The sequence below is a fragment of the Gopherus evgoodei genome, chromosome 5 (assembly GCF_007399415.2).
Source record: "Gopherus evgoodei ecotype Sinaloan lineage chromosome 5, rGopEvg1_v1.p, whole genome shotgun sequence".
Taxonomy (NCBI): domain Eukaryota; kingdom Metazoa; phylum Chordata; order Testudines; family Testudinidae; genus Gopherus; species Gopherus evgoodei.
Genome location: NC_044326.1, coordinates 27,760,412 through 27,776,961, shown reverse-complemented (window position 1 = coordinate 27,776,961; position 16,550 = coordinate 27,760,412). Strand labels below are relative to the sequence as shown.

Sequence of the window (16,550 nt, the reverse complement as noted above, 5' to 3'; positions counted from 1 at the left end):
TTCTGAAAGATTGCCGACCCCTGCTTCACACTATAACGAAACCTGCTTGTTCTTCATGCTTTGGATGTACCGGAGGATCTCTTCTTTCAGCAATGTACATGAAATTTATGTGAGTCTCTCCCATTCACATTAAAATCTGAGTTACATGTGCATACCCCATGCATAGATGGGATAGGCTCCAGGGAATTCAAATAAGAAGCATGTATGCATGTTTTCACCTGCAACAGGGGTGATCCATTCTTCTTTGATTGACATCTGCGTAAATGAGGAGTAACCCTATTTTGGGAAATGGAATTACACCAGCACAAAACTAAAGTAGGCAAGAACGGCATCAGACCTGGATTTCAATTTGATTTTTAAACGTCAGCACACTAATTTTGCTGTAGATATGTCGTGCTTTGCAGCTGTCACTGAAACAATAGGAGCAAATAAAATTTTTGTTGGTTTGTTTTTCTTCCTTTTATTTTTTTTTAAGAACAGTAATGCTCCATCCAATATTTGAGGAACTGGCAGCAGTCTTTGGCCAGGCCTGCACTATAAACTTTTGCCAGTATAATAATGTTGGCTAGGGATGTGATTCTTCATGACATTCTTATACTGGCAAAAAGCCCTAGTGTAGATGCAGTTTTTACTGGAAAAGAGTCTCTTTGCCAGTATAACGTAGTTCATTCAGGTGACTGGTATAAACTATACTGGCTCATGAACTCTTTTTCTGGTATATGCTGCATCTCCCCTAGGGTGATTTGCCAGTATAGCTAAACCAGCAAAAACATTCTAGTGTAGACTAAGCCTTTGTGACAGATGAAAAATGTTCTGCATCAAATGGGATCTTAAATGGATTTTACTTAGGTATATATTTTATATCAAAATACCAACAGAACGTTAGTAGTTCCCTTTCTAGACTTAATCTTCTTTACTAATCCCCAAAGAATGACATGATATTAGAAGTAGAAGATAATTGTTTTTATTACATATGAACCTTTTGTATTTTTCTGGTTGCCATTTCTTATACTTTTAAATGCTGCTTCAGATGCACTGAAATATGTTGTACAGCCGGCTACTTTATAATTTTCTGTATCGTTGAAGTCACAATAACCTGTCCCAAAAACTAGCCTACATTGCTTCTCAAAGCCTCATTGTTTAAAACCGCTCCTTCGTAAGACTTTGTACTTGACTCAGACTCAAAGGCTGCCTGGTAACTAATGCTACACTCTAAATTTAGTAAGGAAAGCTATAAAGAATTGTTCCTAGGCAGCCACAGCCTGCAGGTAGAGACTAAGGAGAACATAATCTTTGCTGAGATACAATAGCTGAAAGACTGTTAAATGTCAATATGATAACGTGAAGAGCAATCCATCCATTTCTAGTGCTGTGAGTCCTTCGTGTGTGTGCATGCGCGCGTATGCTGGAGCAGCAAACCGCAGCAACTGGGAGCCGCACTCGGCCAAACCTGCCGACATGGCAGGTACCCAAACCGACCCGGCCCGCCAGGGGCTTTCCCTGCACAAACGGCGGAACAAGTTTGGGAACCACTGGACTAGAGCATGCTCAGTACATATGGAATATTTAGAGAATTTTGCTGCCAAACTAGTAAATCTCTATTGAGCACGTGCAAAGTGAGATTTCCAGAATACCTGGCCTCTTTGTGTTGTTTTTTGAAAATTAATTTTTTTCTCTGGTTCCAGAGAAGAACTTGGACAATTCCAAAGTGGTTTCAAGAAATTCACTGGGATGAAGTGAGAAACTTGAGATATAAAGACATTTACAAAACCCCCCAAAACAAACAAAAAAATGAGAGAGAGAGAGAGAATGTTTTGAGTTGGTCCGAGGAGCCTGGATTTGGATAGTGTAAATCATGAGACAAGTGAATGGAAAGAGAATGTGAATTTGAAGTATTCTAGGGCCTGACTCAAAGCCCATTGAAATCAATGGAAAGGTTCACAGGTCCTTAATGCCAAGAATGTTTCTTAACACATACACAAGAGGAAAACAACAGATTGCTCAATTTCCTTGTAGAAAGGGCCAAAAATCTTTAGCCTACAGGGGAAAACAGTAGACTTGGCAGATCTGTATGAACTATAAAGTAGATGTGCATTAAAATGTGTTGTTAGAAGGTGAGGGCACCTTTTATTATTATTGCTTTAGATAAGGACTGTATCTGTCTTCCGTTTCTCCTTTTTGTAAATAAAAGGTAAAATGTTTCCTCTATAGAGGAAACAAAGGAAGATCAATGTTTTGTACAGTAAAAATCGATTTTTATTGTATTGTGCTGGCCTGAAATTTATTATAAGGACTGAATTCATTCTCGTGTTATAGCTTTTCACAATAATAGTTTTAAAAGACCTATTTGGAGAAAAAAGTGAAAAACTGAAAAGCTGTGGAATATAGATTTAGTAAAGGCAAATAAGAGTTCCTAGAAGAACTCTAGAAGAACAGCAGAATATTAATAATAAAAATCTACAAATTAATTAGGTTTTTTTCACCTTTGCACAGTATCCTTGGCACTGTGGGAAAAAATGTACAAGAAATCTGAGGCACTAATCAAGAGTCAGATTTTTATATATCACTTTCACAGACTAAATGTAACTTTAGAAAAAAATTATGTTACTGTTTTACCTTTTACAATGTTTTGGAAAGTCATGGAAATAAGGCCGGTTTTTGACCATTAAAAATGAAGAAACTATCTGCTTCTAGCCGCCCACAAAGCAAAACAGCCAGTTACAATAGCTGTTTGCTTTGTAGTGTCTTCTTTTGTTCTTAGTATTCTTAGCCATTTTAATTGATGTAAAGGAGACTATCTCATTTCATTATCCAATAAAACAAATAGACAACTGCTCATTCCATCTCAGTTTACGTCTACACTGCAGGCTAGGGGTTGTGATTTCACCTGCTCATATACACACCCTCAAGCTAGCTCTCATTGAGCTAGCACAAGCATAAGTAACAGTGTAGCTGTGGTTGCACTGGTAACAGCGGTAAAGGTGACTACAAACCTGCCCGAAACTGGTGGGTATGTACTCGGCAGGGCTTGGCTGTGCCTCTGCTGCTGCTCGTCCCTGTACTTCACTGCTCTTTCTACTCATGCTAGCTCGATGAGATCTTGCGCTAGTATATGGACATGGGCAGGAGAATCCCATCTTTAGATCATAGTGTCGAGCTAGCCATAGATGGCTAGCAACTCCTGATGCTTCTAATGTAAACAAAAAACTTCTCCCTCGAATTCCTTTCTTCCTGAATGCTTGAGAGGAAAAAAAATGGGCCTTGCAGCATGTATAGTGGGGGGTCCTGTTACAGAAAAATACTGAGAGACGAACAGTTGAGAGTAGAGCTTGTAGGAAAATGCTTTTTTTCCACCTGTGGAAAATTTTGACTTTTAAGTGGAAAATCCCAAACCTGAAAAGTTTGATTCAGAAATCCACTGCTATGTGTAACGCTCCCTCACTCACCCAGGAGGAGGGAGGCCGTCCACCTCACTATACTGTGCCTCAAGAGAATTGTTGTTTGGGTGTCCCATGTTTTCATTCTCCTCTAGGGTCTGGGCTCCATTCCTGGCCTATGTCTTTCCAGTTGCACCATAGTCTCTCCTCCTGCTAGACCCATGGCCACAGTTCATTATGGGAGATGCTGTCCTTCTGAGGAACCTGTCCCGTACAGGAGAATGCACTCATGAGGCGCCCAAACTACAGCAACGGTGACAGCAATCCAAATCAAAACATTTTTTGGAGTGGGGGAGCAGGGACCGGTGTTCAGTTTTTGATAAAGGTCAACATTTCCACAGACAGCAGCTACTTTTCACTAAAAAATTTGTTTTGTTGAAAACCTGATTTTCCATTCAGAAAGATAGAAAAATGGCCACGGACTCTTGTTGAAAGATGTGGGCTCTGATTCTGCTGGAGAAATCATTTCCAAAGTACTTGGAGAGGTGCAGTGAGTACTTGCTGATGCAAGGTGCTGAGGACTCTTCTCCAATCCAGCAAAGCCTGTGAAAACACATGCTTGAGCTCAAGTAGCCCTAGTGAAGTCTGAGCAATCTGCTCAACACCTTTCAAGATCAAGTCTCTAATTAGAATGAATGAAATTAAATGAAATCACCAGTGATAGAGTGAAACCATACTTTATGACATCTTAAAAAGAGACCACTGCTAAGATTGTTATCCCAACGTTAATTACAGAATTAGAACAGAAGATATTTTAGGAACAGAAAGCTACCAAAGGCCATTTTGCTTTTCTGAGTTAATGTTAATTCCTGTTTTCTTGCTTTTTTCACCATACTCCTACATATTTCCATTCTTTCTTCAAAGGCAAACCCAGATTTCCCTTGGTACATTTTCTATAAGTTTCCTTCCCAGAAACCCTTCTTTTGAAGTACTTTTCCCTGGGTTCCCAATCTGCTTCTAGAGTTAAATAATGGCAAAATTCAGTGTTCTGATCAAATTTCAGGTGACTTTCAAAGATTATTATGGAAGAAAAATTAAATTGAAAATCCACTAAGGCATTAAATTTTCATGATGTCTCCTAAGTAGCTACATACATTATACTCTTGCTGCTGATTTTCTCCTTGACTGAATGTTAGTATGTTACATATATCTTTGTAGACAAAGGCCTGGTCTACACTAGTCTGTTATTTTGGAATTAGCTGAGTTAGTTTGAAAAAAAAAAAAAGATTCCGTCCACACGACCAAACCATTTTTTTTCGATTTAAAAGGCTCTTTAATCCGATTTCTGTACTCCACCTTGGCAAGTGGAGTAGCGCTTAAATTGAGATCACAATCCCGGGTTAAAGGTATTTGTGGACACAATTCGACGTTATTGGCCTCTGGAACTATCACAGAATGCTCCCTTGTGACCACTCTGGACAACACGCTCAACTCCAATGCACTAGCCAGGTGGGCAGGAAAAGCCCCGGGAACTTTTGAATTTAATTTCCTTTTTGGTCACCATCAGCACAAGTGACCATCAGCACAGTCCACCATCCCAGGCCACCATGCGGAGTCCACCATCACAAGAGATCATGCAGTCCCAGATTTGTGGACGAGCTCCAGCATGGTCCGAATGGGAGGTACTGGATTTCATCACACGTTGGAGGGACGAGTCCATTATGGCAGAACTATGTTCCAAAAAAAGGAACACAAATACGTATGCTAAAGTCTCCAGGGCCATGCCGGAAAGAGGCTACTCCAGGGACACAGAGCAGTGTCGTACAAAAATCAAGGAGCTCAGGCAAGCATACCAAAAAGCCAGGAAGGTGAACGAGCGCTCTGGGTCACAGCCCCATACATTCTGCTTCTACCATGAGCTGCATGCAGTTATGGGGGGCGACACCACCACTACCCCACCACTGTCCATGGACACCTGCAAGGGGGGAGTTGCACGGAGCGAGGAGGAAGAGTCATTGGAGGATGACGAGGAAGAGGACAGTGCACAGGCGGCAAGTGTGGAATCCGTTGTCCCTCCTACCCAGGAGCTATTCTTAACACTGAAGCCAATAGCCTCCCCCGACTCGCAAGGCAGGCTCCTGGACCTTGACCCTGGAGAAGGTACTTCTGGTGAGTGAGAGCCTGATCGGAGCCACGTGATCAGGGCAGCAGGAGGGGCGTGTTGTGTGAAGCGATCATCCCAGAGAGCCCGCAGGCCCTCCTTTTATATGAGAAACGCACCAGGCATTGCTTGCTGTGGGAAAGGGGGCCCAGCTGTTTGAAAGCATTGAAATGAATGTAGAAGAAGCAAAACCCCACATGCCCCTAGGCTGCCTGCAAGCTGAATTCTGATGCCTGGCCATGTGTGATGGCCACACAACCCCAGAGGATGGCCCAAGCAGCAGAAAGCTGACATATGCGAACTTTTGATTTGGTTTCTGGACTTGTCCTTCCCTCCTCCTCCACCCCCGTAACCCAATACCTTCCCCCAAGTCTACCTTCTGATTTCTCTCAATGTGTTGTGTAACAAATAATAAAGAACAGTTTTTAAACAATTTTGACTTTATTTCCTTTCATATATATAGGCAGTGGATAACTTCAAGAGAAACAAACACAGCTGTCACACCGTACCCTGGCCAGTTACGAAACTGGCTTTCAAAGCTTCTCTGATGCACAGTGCACCTTGCTTTGCTCTTCTAATCGCCCTGTTGTCTGGCAGTGCAAAATTGGCCACCAGGCAAGTTGCCTCAACCTCCCACCCCACTATAAATGTCTCCCCCTTACTCTCACAGATGTTGTGGAGCACACAACAAGCAGCAATTACAATTGGAATATTGGTTGCACTGAGATCTAACCAAGTCAGTAAACTGCGCCAGCGAGCTTTCAATCGTCCCAAAGCACATTCTACCACCATTCTGCACTTGCTCAGCCTATAGTTGAACTGCTCCTTACTACTGTCCAGGCTGCCTGTGTATGGCTTCATGAGCCATGTCATTGAAGGGTAGGCTGGGTCCCCAAGAATAACTATAGGAATTTCAACATCTCCAACAGTTATTTTCTGGTCTGGGAAGTAAGTCCCTTCCTGCAGCTGTTCAAACAGACCAGAGTTCCTGAAGATGTGAGTGTCATGTGCCTTTCCTGACCATCCGTTGATGTCGGTGAAACGTCCCTTGTGATCCACCAGTGCTTGCAGCACCATGGAAAATTACCCCTTGCGGTTTATGTACTGGCCGCCGTGGTGTGCTGGTGCCAAGATAGGGATATACGTTCCGTCTATCGCCCTGCCGCAGTTAGGGAGCCCCAGTGCATTAAAGCCATCCACTATGATCTGCACATTTCCCAGAGTCACTACCCTCAATAGCAGCTGGTCAATGATTGCGTTGGCTACTTGCAGCACAGCAGCCCCTACAGTAGATTTGCCAACTCCAAACTGATTCCTGATTGATGGGTAGCTGCCGGGCGTTGCAAGCTTCCAGAGGGCTCTTGCCACTCGTTTCTCAACTGTGAGGGCTGCTCTCATTTTGCTTTCTTGTACTTCAGGGCAGGGGACAGCAAGTCACAAAGTTCCATGAAAATGGCCCTATGCATATGAAAGTTTCGCAGCCACTGGGAATTAAACGAGACCTGCAACACTATGCAGTTCCACCAGTCTGTGCTTGGTTCCTGGGCCCAGAATCAGCATTCCAAAGTATGCACCTGGCCCAGTGCCACCATGATCTCCCAATCACCACATGCCATGCTTCTAGGAATGTCTGTGTCATTGTCCTCAGTAGTATAGTAATCACACTGTCATCGCTTCCTCACCTGGTTTTGCAGGCACTGCACATACTTCTGGATAATGCGCGATATATTTACAATGGTCAAAACTGCAGTGGAGATCTGAGCGGGCTCTATGCTTACCACGCTATGGCGCCTGCACGGGTAATCCTGGGAAAAGGGTGCGAAACGTAGGAGAGCTGTTTGGTTCAAGATGGCTGATTAAATGGCAGTAAATGGTTGTCTTCTGTAGCTTCCACAGAGTTGGGAAGCTCGTTAGAGCTGCAAGAGCAGGAGAGCAGAGTTTGTGGCAGAAGCATGAGCAGAGTTTGTAGTGGAAGCTGTGCAGCTCAGTTCACAATGGCCGAAAAACGTTGGGGAATCGTTGCCTTCTGTAGCTTGCACGCGAGCCCAGGACAGGCAACATGGAAAAATTAGCTAGCAATGCAAGAGCGGGAGAGCAGAGTTTGCGGTGGAAGCTGTGCTGCTCGGTTCACGGTAGCCAAAAAAAGACGGGAAATGGTTAGATAAAAGAATAGATAGAAAGACGAGAGGACATGCAAGGTGGATTCATAGTACCAGGAGACAGGCGGTGCACTGTACTGCACTGTCTGCTGGCAGGATGGCATCTGCCGTAGCTTTCATAGAGGGAGGAACAAGTGATGGCACACACCCAGAAACACCCGCAAGAATGTTTTTGTCTCACCATACACTGAGAGCTTAACCCATAATTCCAATGGGCAGCGGCGTCTGCGAGAACTGTGGGATAGCTTCCCACAGTGCACCGCTCCATTATTCGATGCTAGCCTCAGTACTGTGGATGCACTCCACCGAATTCATGCACTTTAGTGGGGACACAGAATACCGAATGTATAAAATCTCTTCTGAAAATTCAAATAGAATAAGTTCGAATCAATTTCATATTGTAGACTTACCCAAAGAGTCTAATATTGAACCCAGAGGACCTGAGTTTGGTGTGCAAGGTTTCCACTTTCTTTTAAAATTATATTTCTAGGAAATGTTATGGACAACAGCATTAATTCCTGATTATATTGACAGAAATTAGAGATGTGAAGGCTTTCTAGGCCATTTTGTCTAGCTCCTTGCCAATTTAGGACTCTTCCATACAGCAGTCCCTGTGCAGATTGTTTTCTCATATACCTTGTCATGTCCAGGCTTAAGTGATCCTACTGATAGGACACTTTTTTTCTGACGTTATTGCAGTCTGATAGATTTCATTCTTAGGCTTTCCCCCTCCCCAATGGCCAGTTTACATTTTCCTTTGCTAAATTTCATTCCATTATTACTAGTTATCCCATCCCATTTCCTCAGATGGATTTAAACAATTCTGCCCTTGCACTGGTGCTCAAATAGAAATATAAAAATTGCCAGACTGGATCAGACCTGAGATCCAACGCCATGCCTCTGACAGTGGCCAGCACCAGATGCTTCGGAAGGTGTAGGAACTATGCAATAGGCAGATGGGGGGTAATCTGACCTCCACATAGTCTCATCCTGGTTTCTAATAGTTAGAGATTGACTTAATCCCTGAAGCATGAGATTTAATAGTCCTTACCCCGAAATGTTTGTTAACATTAAAGATGGTAACTCTGAATATTCTTCTTCTTATCCATATAAATGCCCAATCCCTTTTTGAATCTTGCTAAGGTCCTGGCTTCAGTGATTTCCTGTGGCAATGAGATCCCCATTGATAACATGGAGGTGCTCAGATACTACAGTGATGAGTGTCATACAAGTACCTAGACAAATAAATACCTAGACTGGCGATGGAAAGAAAACATAATCTTTTAGTTTGTTTCTTCAAGTGCAGTGTAATAGAGGAATCTTCCATTTTGTGTGATGTTATTCCTGTTTTATAGTTTACTGGCAAGTGATCTTTAAAGAATCTCACTGAAACTACAGTAAAAATGCCTTTAAAATAATATAACTGACTGTAACAAATATATTTTAATAGCTGCAATGTTTAATAGTCACAGACTGTCAGTTCATAATGGCTTATGTAATACAGTCTGAAATTACGAGCCTTATTACTAGGGAAAGTCCAAGATGAAGCATGTTATCATTTTTCTAACTCTTGGTGAATGTCATGCATGCATAATGTTGTTTAAATGTTGTAATAAAATCATAGTGTTAAAATTAAGGCACATTTCTTATTCACTCTGCCAATGAGTTATAAATAAACTTGGAAGTGCAGGTTAGATTAAAAGGTTTTCAATTACTTTGCTGCTCTGTTTTTTCCCCCTCAGTTTTAAAAAGAGACAAAAAGAAAAATATAATTCCTTACACTTTTTACTGTATTTTTAAAAAGAGAGCAAAGAAGTGACTGAAAAAAAATTAAAACAGGTTCTATTGAGTTGCAGAGAGGAATGCTATTTTATTGATAACTTCCTTTTTCCCTTTAACAATTTTAAGTCACAGAGAGAGAGAATAGTGATCCTGTATTCCTACCATTTGAACCATTTCTTTTAGAAAATAATGTTTTCTAAATGCAAAAATATGTAAATAATATCCTGTATTTCTATAATTCAAAAATCTACTGACTTATTAGTGCTGTGCTCTTGTGCTAGAGCTAGATAACTATGATAATAAATAATATTTCATAGAACATAGACAGATCATGACCCAGTGGTCCCCAACTTTTTTCGTCTGGCAGGTGCCAGACGATGAGCCACGAAAGACTATGGCGGCAGACGAGCATCCGCTGAAATTCCACTGACAAGCGGCAACGTCAATAAGCGTTGCTGCCGAAATTCCGGATACGCCTCTGGATGACGCAGCTTGTCGGCAGCATTTCGGCGGATGCTCGTCCACCGGACAGTATGCAGGCGCACTTAAACGCCCTGGTGGGTGCCATGGCTGGGCACCACGTTGGGGACCCTTGCTCCAAGGTAAGTGAAGAGAAGGCTAAGGATTATGAGGAATTGTTTTTATATGCCCTCTACTGGATGGAATTAGATCTGCTCAACTATATATGGAGAGCCAATACTGCTAAGGCAAAATTTCCTTTTAGCTAAAATAGTAGAGGTTTAGGAGGGTGAAATCTGGACCCCACTGAACTCAATGAGCATCTTGGTGTTTTGAAGCAGGAGGATCTAAGGTGCACTCCTAGGGCCAATGAAGTTCGGAATCGTCATGGTGTGCAGCGTAGTGGCAACCATGAAATTCTGGTCACCCACCAATTTGCTACAATATTATCTTGATTTTACACATGGCACAGAGATTGAAATTGAGTCCAGTGTCTAAACTGAAGTAAGAAGTACCCCATTCTGAGCCCCATGCTCTGATTACTAGAAATAAAGAAAATGCATTGGAGAAGTAGAATTTTTCCGAAACATAATTTTTGTGATTTCTGTGAGGTATTGAATGTGTTGTAGCCAGTCTGAATGATTTTTAAACAAGTAGATAGGACTAAGATGCCATGAGCAGCCATCTGTAACTATCTAACCACTGTAATACTATACTGCTTCCTAAAGCTGACAAGGGATATGGTGGTTGGGTTTCATTGTGGCCAGTTTTACTTGGTTAATATTGAGTCATTTTGGTTGTGGTTTGTATTAAAGGAAAGCAAAAGCATGCCATATATTTAACCTATCCCAAGCCTTTCCCCAGCTCTCCTTCCAACTCTTCTGTTTCACGGATGCTCAGTTGATTTTTTTATGTTCCCTCTTCCTCTTCCCCCCCCTCTTCTCCCCACACACAGAGACTGTGCTCAAATCACTGGGTAAACTGAAATGGAAGAAATATTACAATGTCCATTTCATAAAGTTATCTCAAAAGGCACAGCTTGCTTCCTCAAAGCTATTTTTCATCTTGGCTTCACTAAAGGAAAACCTTACTAAATGTCGTGTTTGCATCTGTTTGTAGGAATCTCGCTGGCCCTACTTATTTGGAGTGATTGTTGTTCCTTCACTGATCCAAGTTGGGATTCTGCCCTTCCTCCCTGAAAGTCCTCACTACCTCCTACTTGAAAAGAATGACAAAAGTGGAGCAGAAAAAGGTATAGGGTATTAATCATTTGCTACTAGTATAAACATTTTTATTAAAGGGGTGCTCGCTGGCAAGTAATTTTGAACATCATGCTTTCTGTAGCCTAAAAGCTTATTAGTTTTTTCCCCTTCACCATTTTTTGTGTAAGTGAAATAGCTGCTGACTTGATTGGTAACTGAAGACCTCTAATTATCCACAGAACAGGAACAGCATGGACAATAGTGGTGGAAGTGTTCCCACATTGCCCTGTCTCACCTTTTACCTGGCAGGATTTATCTTTAGGGGTGGAAGGAAGTTCATTCTCGATGACTGTTCAGTGCCTAGGCTCTCAACCAACACTGCCAAAAAGGGATCCAGGTCTTTGTCCAGTAGTAGCTGGATTGAATCTATACATTTATGTAATTATATAGCTGTTAGATGGCAGGTCTACTACAAATCTAGGCCATATTTATGTAAAAGTGAAAAGCTTCAGTACCCTCTTACTACTTCCCGGAATTATCCAGCTGCAACTCCAAAATCATGGTCCTCATTGGCACATAAACAAAACTGTCCATGATCAGAAGAGATGTACCCAACTTTGGGCCAGATCAATGCTAAGTTTAATAATAATCTTATTTCCCTCTTAAAATAACTATTAGCTGGACAGATCAATTTGAAAATCCAACATAGGGTTACAGCATAGCTACGATGGCATATACAAGTATGTACAACATCTGTCCTAGCCTAAGGTAGAAGCACTTGACAAATAGAATGGGCTCACAGACTCTGTGGAATCTGCAGGGACTGAAGGAAATGCACATTATTTCCTGTTAGTGTATAATTCTTAGCTGAGATTTGAAAATAAATTGGAGATTCAATGACGCAGAAAATGCTTTTCCAACGGGAAGGAGCTGCAGAAGGCCTGCCTACTAACAGTAGTTAGATTGAGTGACAGGGACAAGGAAAGAGGTGGGGGCTAAGTGAGCCAAGAAGATGAAGGAAAGATTGGAGAAAAGGACTAAGATCGTCAAGCCCAAGTGCCTAAAATTGTACTCCTAAATTCTCATTTAAACTCCTAAATGATTGAACTGAATCAGTGTCACAGGGACCACCTATTTCTGTCAAAGCTGCGAGGTACTCACCACTTCTTGAAAATCAAGTCACTTGGTAGGTGTCTAAATATTGACATAGGTGCCTCACTTTAGACTCTTGGTTTTGAAAGTCTTGGCCAGGGTCTTTGAAGTAGGCTGGAGTGGGTCTATGGAGAATTTTAAAGCAAGAGATAAGTTCTGAATGAGATCTGCCAAAGAATCTTGTGAGCTGTTGTGGGGGTGTTGTGGTAACTCTCCTAATTACATTAAAAAGGGTTGGATTTTAAAATGACTCATGTACTAGTGTTATCTTTTTCCAGCAGTACCAATTCATTTAAAAATACCACAGATGACTATGAAAATGGTACCAAACAAAGCTGTTATGTGTATGCTTTTACATCATAAATTAATCCATTACTTAAAGACTTAATTATCTCACAGTACATTTTTTAAACCTTTTTCCATGGTAAAGGCAGAATTTTGAGACATGTCATAATTTTGATATGTCTGAGGGAAGAATACCAGTCTTTCAGCTCAGGACTGCGGTTTTGTGGCTGTCAGATATTTGATCATTTGTGAAATGTTTTCAAGTGCATTTTTGCTTTCCTTTTGGCTAGGTCAAACTCTCAGAACAAATCAGCACACTTGGAATTAATGAACCATAACACTAGATGGAGATCAGCATATTGTACAGGTTATAGTAATTCATTTATAATAAATTTAGGAACTTTATTTTGTTTCTGGCATGAATACTATTCTATATTCTGTTCCATTCTGCATGTTATCTTATAACACCCGTGTCGCTTTAGTGTCTGAGTACCTTCCAGTAGTGCATTAAGTGACATAACTAACATCTGTTATGTGGGTTCATATTCTCTCTCATCCTCTCTCCAGGGGGAGATAGGTACATGCAGTCGAGTGTTTTGTGGTTGTGGTATGTGTGTTTTGTAAATACTTAGAATAGTTCTAGGTTTTATTATAGGTGTTTTGTTTTAATCCACACTTCTCTTACCTGGGCAAAAGTCTCTCTCTCCATTTCCTTCCATGCAGTTTTATAAACAATAAGCACACAATAAAGAAATACTATTAATACAAACAAAAAGTGCAAACCAAATAGGACAACTCCTGTGTTTCTGCACATCTCCCTGGCTTGGTTTCTAGTTAGCACAACCGCCTGAAGCTAAAATTCATCCCTGTGTAGTGGGTGAGCACAAGAGCTATGTGCCACTTTAGCCTTATTTTGAGGAGTTAAGTGGTGCATGGGTCTTTGCTAACACTACATCCTGAGAGATACCCAGGTGCTGACTTTAAACAGGCTCCACTGCACCTGATCAAATTCCATCTGTTAGTTCCATCCTTGAGCTGCCTCTGGCTGGGAATTAACCCCGAATCTAAGGCCATACCCTGGTTCGGCTGAGCCTTCTCTCAGGGACACTACTGGGATAGGTTTCAATGGTAGCCGTGTTGTTCTGTATCAGCAAACAAAAAGAGTCCTTGTGGCACCTTAGAGACTAACAAGTTTATTTGGGCATAAGCTTTTGTGGGCTAGAACCCACTTCAATCAGATGTGAAGCCCCCCACCTCCTTTCATGTATTTATATGTGCTCCTGTATCTTTTACTTCATGCGTCTGATGAAGTGGATTCAAGCCCACGAAGGCTTATGCCCACATAAATTTGTTAGTCTCTAAGGTGCCCCAAGGACCCTCATTTTTTTTACTGGGATAGGGTACAGCAGAGCTTTTGAGGCTTATTCCAGACTGTGCTTCAGGGCCGCCCGGGAGGGGGGGCAAGAGGGGCAATTTGCCCCAGCCCCCGGGCTCCACAGGGGCCCCCACGAGTTTTTCAGGGCCCCTGGAGCGGGGTCCTTCACTCGCTCCAGGGGGCCCGGAAAACTCTTGTGGGGCCGGGCCCTGGAGCTTCTTCCACTCCCGGTCTTTGCCGGCGAGGGGGTCCTTTCGCTCCAGGGCGGAAGGACCCCCCACCAGTGAATTACTGCCGAAGCGGGACCTGCCGCTGAAGTGCAACCCAGTCTTCGGTGGTAATTTGGTGGCAGGGGGCCCTTCTGTTCCAGGACCCACTGCCGAAGTGCCCCGAAGACCCGCGGCGGGGGCCCCCCGCCACCAAACAGGGCCAGCTCTAGACATTTCGCCGCACAGGGGGCGCCCTGCCGCTTGCCAGTCCTGCGGCTCCGGTAGACCTCCCGCAGGCACGCCTGCAGATGCTCCACCGGAGCCGCGGGACCAGCAGACCCTCCGCAGGCACGCCTGTGAGAGGTCCGCCGGAGCCGCCTGCCGCCGATGGCCCCAGGCCCCCGGAATCCTCTGGGCGGCCCTGCTGTGCCTAGAAGACCTGTATACTCCATCATGTTGCCACTGATGTCAGTGGGAATGGGGTTTCTCATGTAGAATGAGGATTGAATTGGCCTCTTCCATTTATCAAAGAAGAACCAGCGGAAGACTTCTGAGACACAAATACTGAATAAAACCTGTCACAAATTCGACAAAATAGGCTCTTTAAAAAGCCAGTGCTGAATCTGGACTTTAGAATAACTCACCTGTCTTGTATCTAGTGCCAATGACCATTGCTTATAGCATAGCAATAGCTCTTGTGTCATGCAGGGGATAGCTCAGCAGTTTGAGCATTGGCCAGCTAAACCCAGGCTTGTGAGTTCAATCCTTGAGGGACCATTTGGGGCAAAAATCTGTCTGGGAATTGGTCCTGCTTTGAGCAGGGGCTTGGACTAGATGATCTCCCAAGGTCCCTTCCAACCCTGATATTCTATGTTTTTAGTATGTATATTCAGAGAATGACTTGATTGCTAATCCAGAAACCAAGGAGGTGGCTTGGAAACTGAAAGAGGATTTCAGAGTTGCAGGAAAATCTATCATCGTGAAAGAAACATTACCAACACCTAATTGCAAATGATTTAATAGTTGAAATGAGTTTTAGCAACCAACTTACTGGAAATTACTTTTGTGAGTAAGAAAAGTGATGATAATGGGCAGTCTTAAAAACTGCTCTTCTAAATTTAGAAGCTTTTTTGAAACGTGAGTCTTATACCATTTGAATTTGAGCTAGTTGTTTAGAGTTGGAAGTTTCCATGTCCTATTACCAATCATTATGGTACAAGCATTTGAGTGCAATGTATCTGGCACATGGTTGTCTGAGAGAGATGAAAGACCAGGGCGGTGGGGGGAAGAAGTCTAAGAAATGGTCATTATGGCACAACAGGAAAGAAATGAAAATAAAGCTTTCCCATAAAGATAAAAAGTCAGCCAACCACAGATGGAAAAGTACGTGTTCCAGGTGGGGTAAAAGTGAAACAATCATTCCTTTTTGCCAGGACAAAAATTGCCATTGCACTCAATTCCAACAGCTCAAATTAAAAAATTAAGTTAATAAAATTAGACATAACTGACTGAAAAGCCCCATTACTGCACTCTGGCCATCTCCCTGCCAGTGCAGGATTTATTTCCTTCAGTTTATTGTCTTTGTGCTTTGCTGAGTTTAAATGATGCGAGTAACTGAGCATTCTACTACTTCACCAGGCTGATTCTTCCTTAGTCAATAGGTTTGAAAAATCCTAACAAATAGTATTATTAACATATAAAATTAAATTTCTGACATTATTGGAAGAGGTGGGTTAGAGGAAATTTCAGGATAAGTGTTTCAGGATAAGAGTAACATGAAATCTTCTTAAACCTGCTGGAAAGGATATAGTGTTGTAGGAGTGTGCACTATACTCTGCATTAATGCAGGGAAGTAGTGGTTTGTTAGTATTCACTGGTGTTTCAAGTATTTGTGAAGTTTTGCTGTTGGCAGTTACATCTTTATTCTTAACTACAGGGAGGGAAAGGAAAATGGATACTTTTTTTTTCTCCCTTGTGCTCGATCAATCATTTTCTGTACTTACAATTTTTGACTTCCTCCTCCGTTTAGAAATATACCAAACCCCTTGTGCAGAATGGACAGATTGCTTCCTTTTTACTTGACTGCACCTGTATTTTGACTGCATGCCCTACAGGGATGTTGAGGGTTCTGAGAACAGAAAAAATAAAGAAAATTGTGCACTGACCTGGTTTACTCCAGTAAAAAAATAAAACTATGCATTAAAAATATGTCAAGATCTTTGATGTTGTATTTCTTATTACCTTCCTTATGTGTTGTTCTTCAATACTAGCATCCTTAACAATAAAGGATATAATATGGAGATAGGTAGGTAGGTAGATCATTAAATATACTGTACCTAGATTTACTTCTTGTTTTACAGCTTATACCAAGCTCTACATGCGTTACAAT

The 16,550-nt window shown here is 42.2% G+C and overlaps 1 protein-coding gene across 1 annotated transcript in view; it reads left to right on the top strand.

The window, feature by feature from the left end:
* Positions 1-16,550, top strand: part of SLC2A9 (solute carrier family 2 member 9) — a 231,455-nt gene that overhangs the window by 101,893 nt on the left and 113,012 nt on the right. Inside the window, 1 exon segment of the mRNA XM_030563908.1 lies at positions 11,058-11,190. Within this exon segment, the coding sequence (XP_030419768.1) occupies positions 11,058-11,190 (133 nt within the window).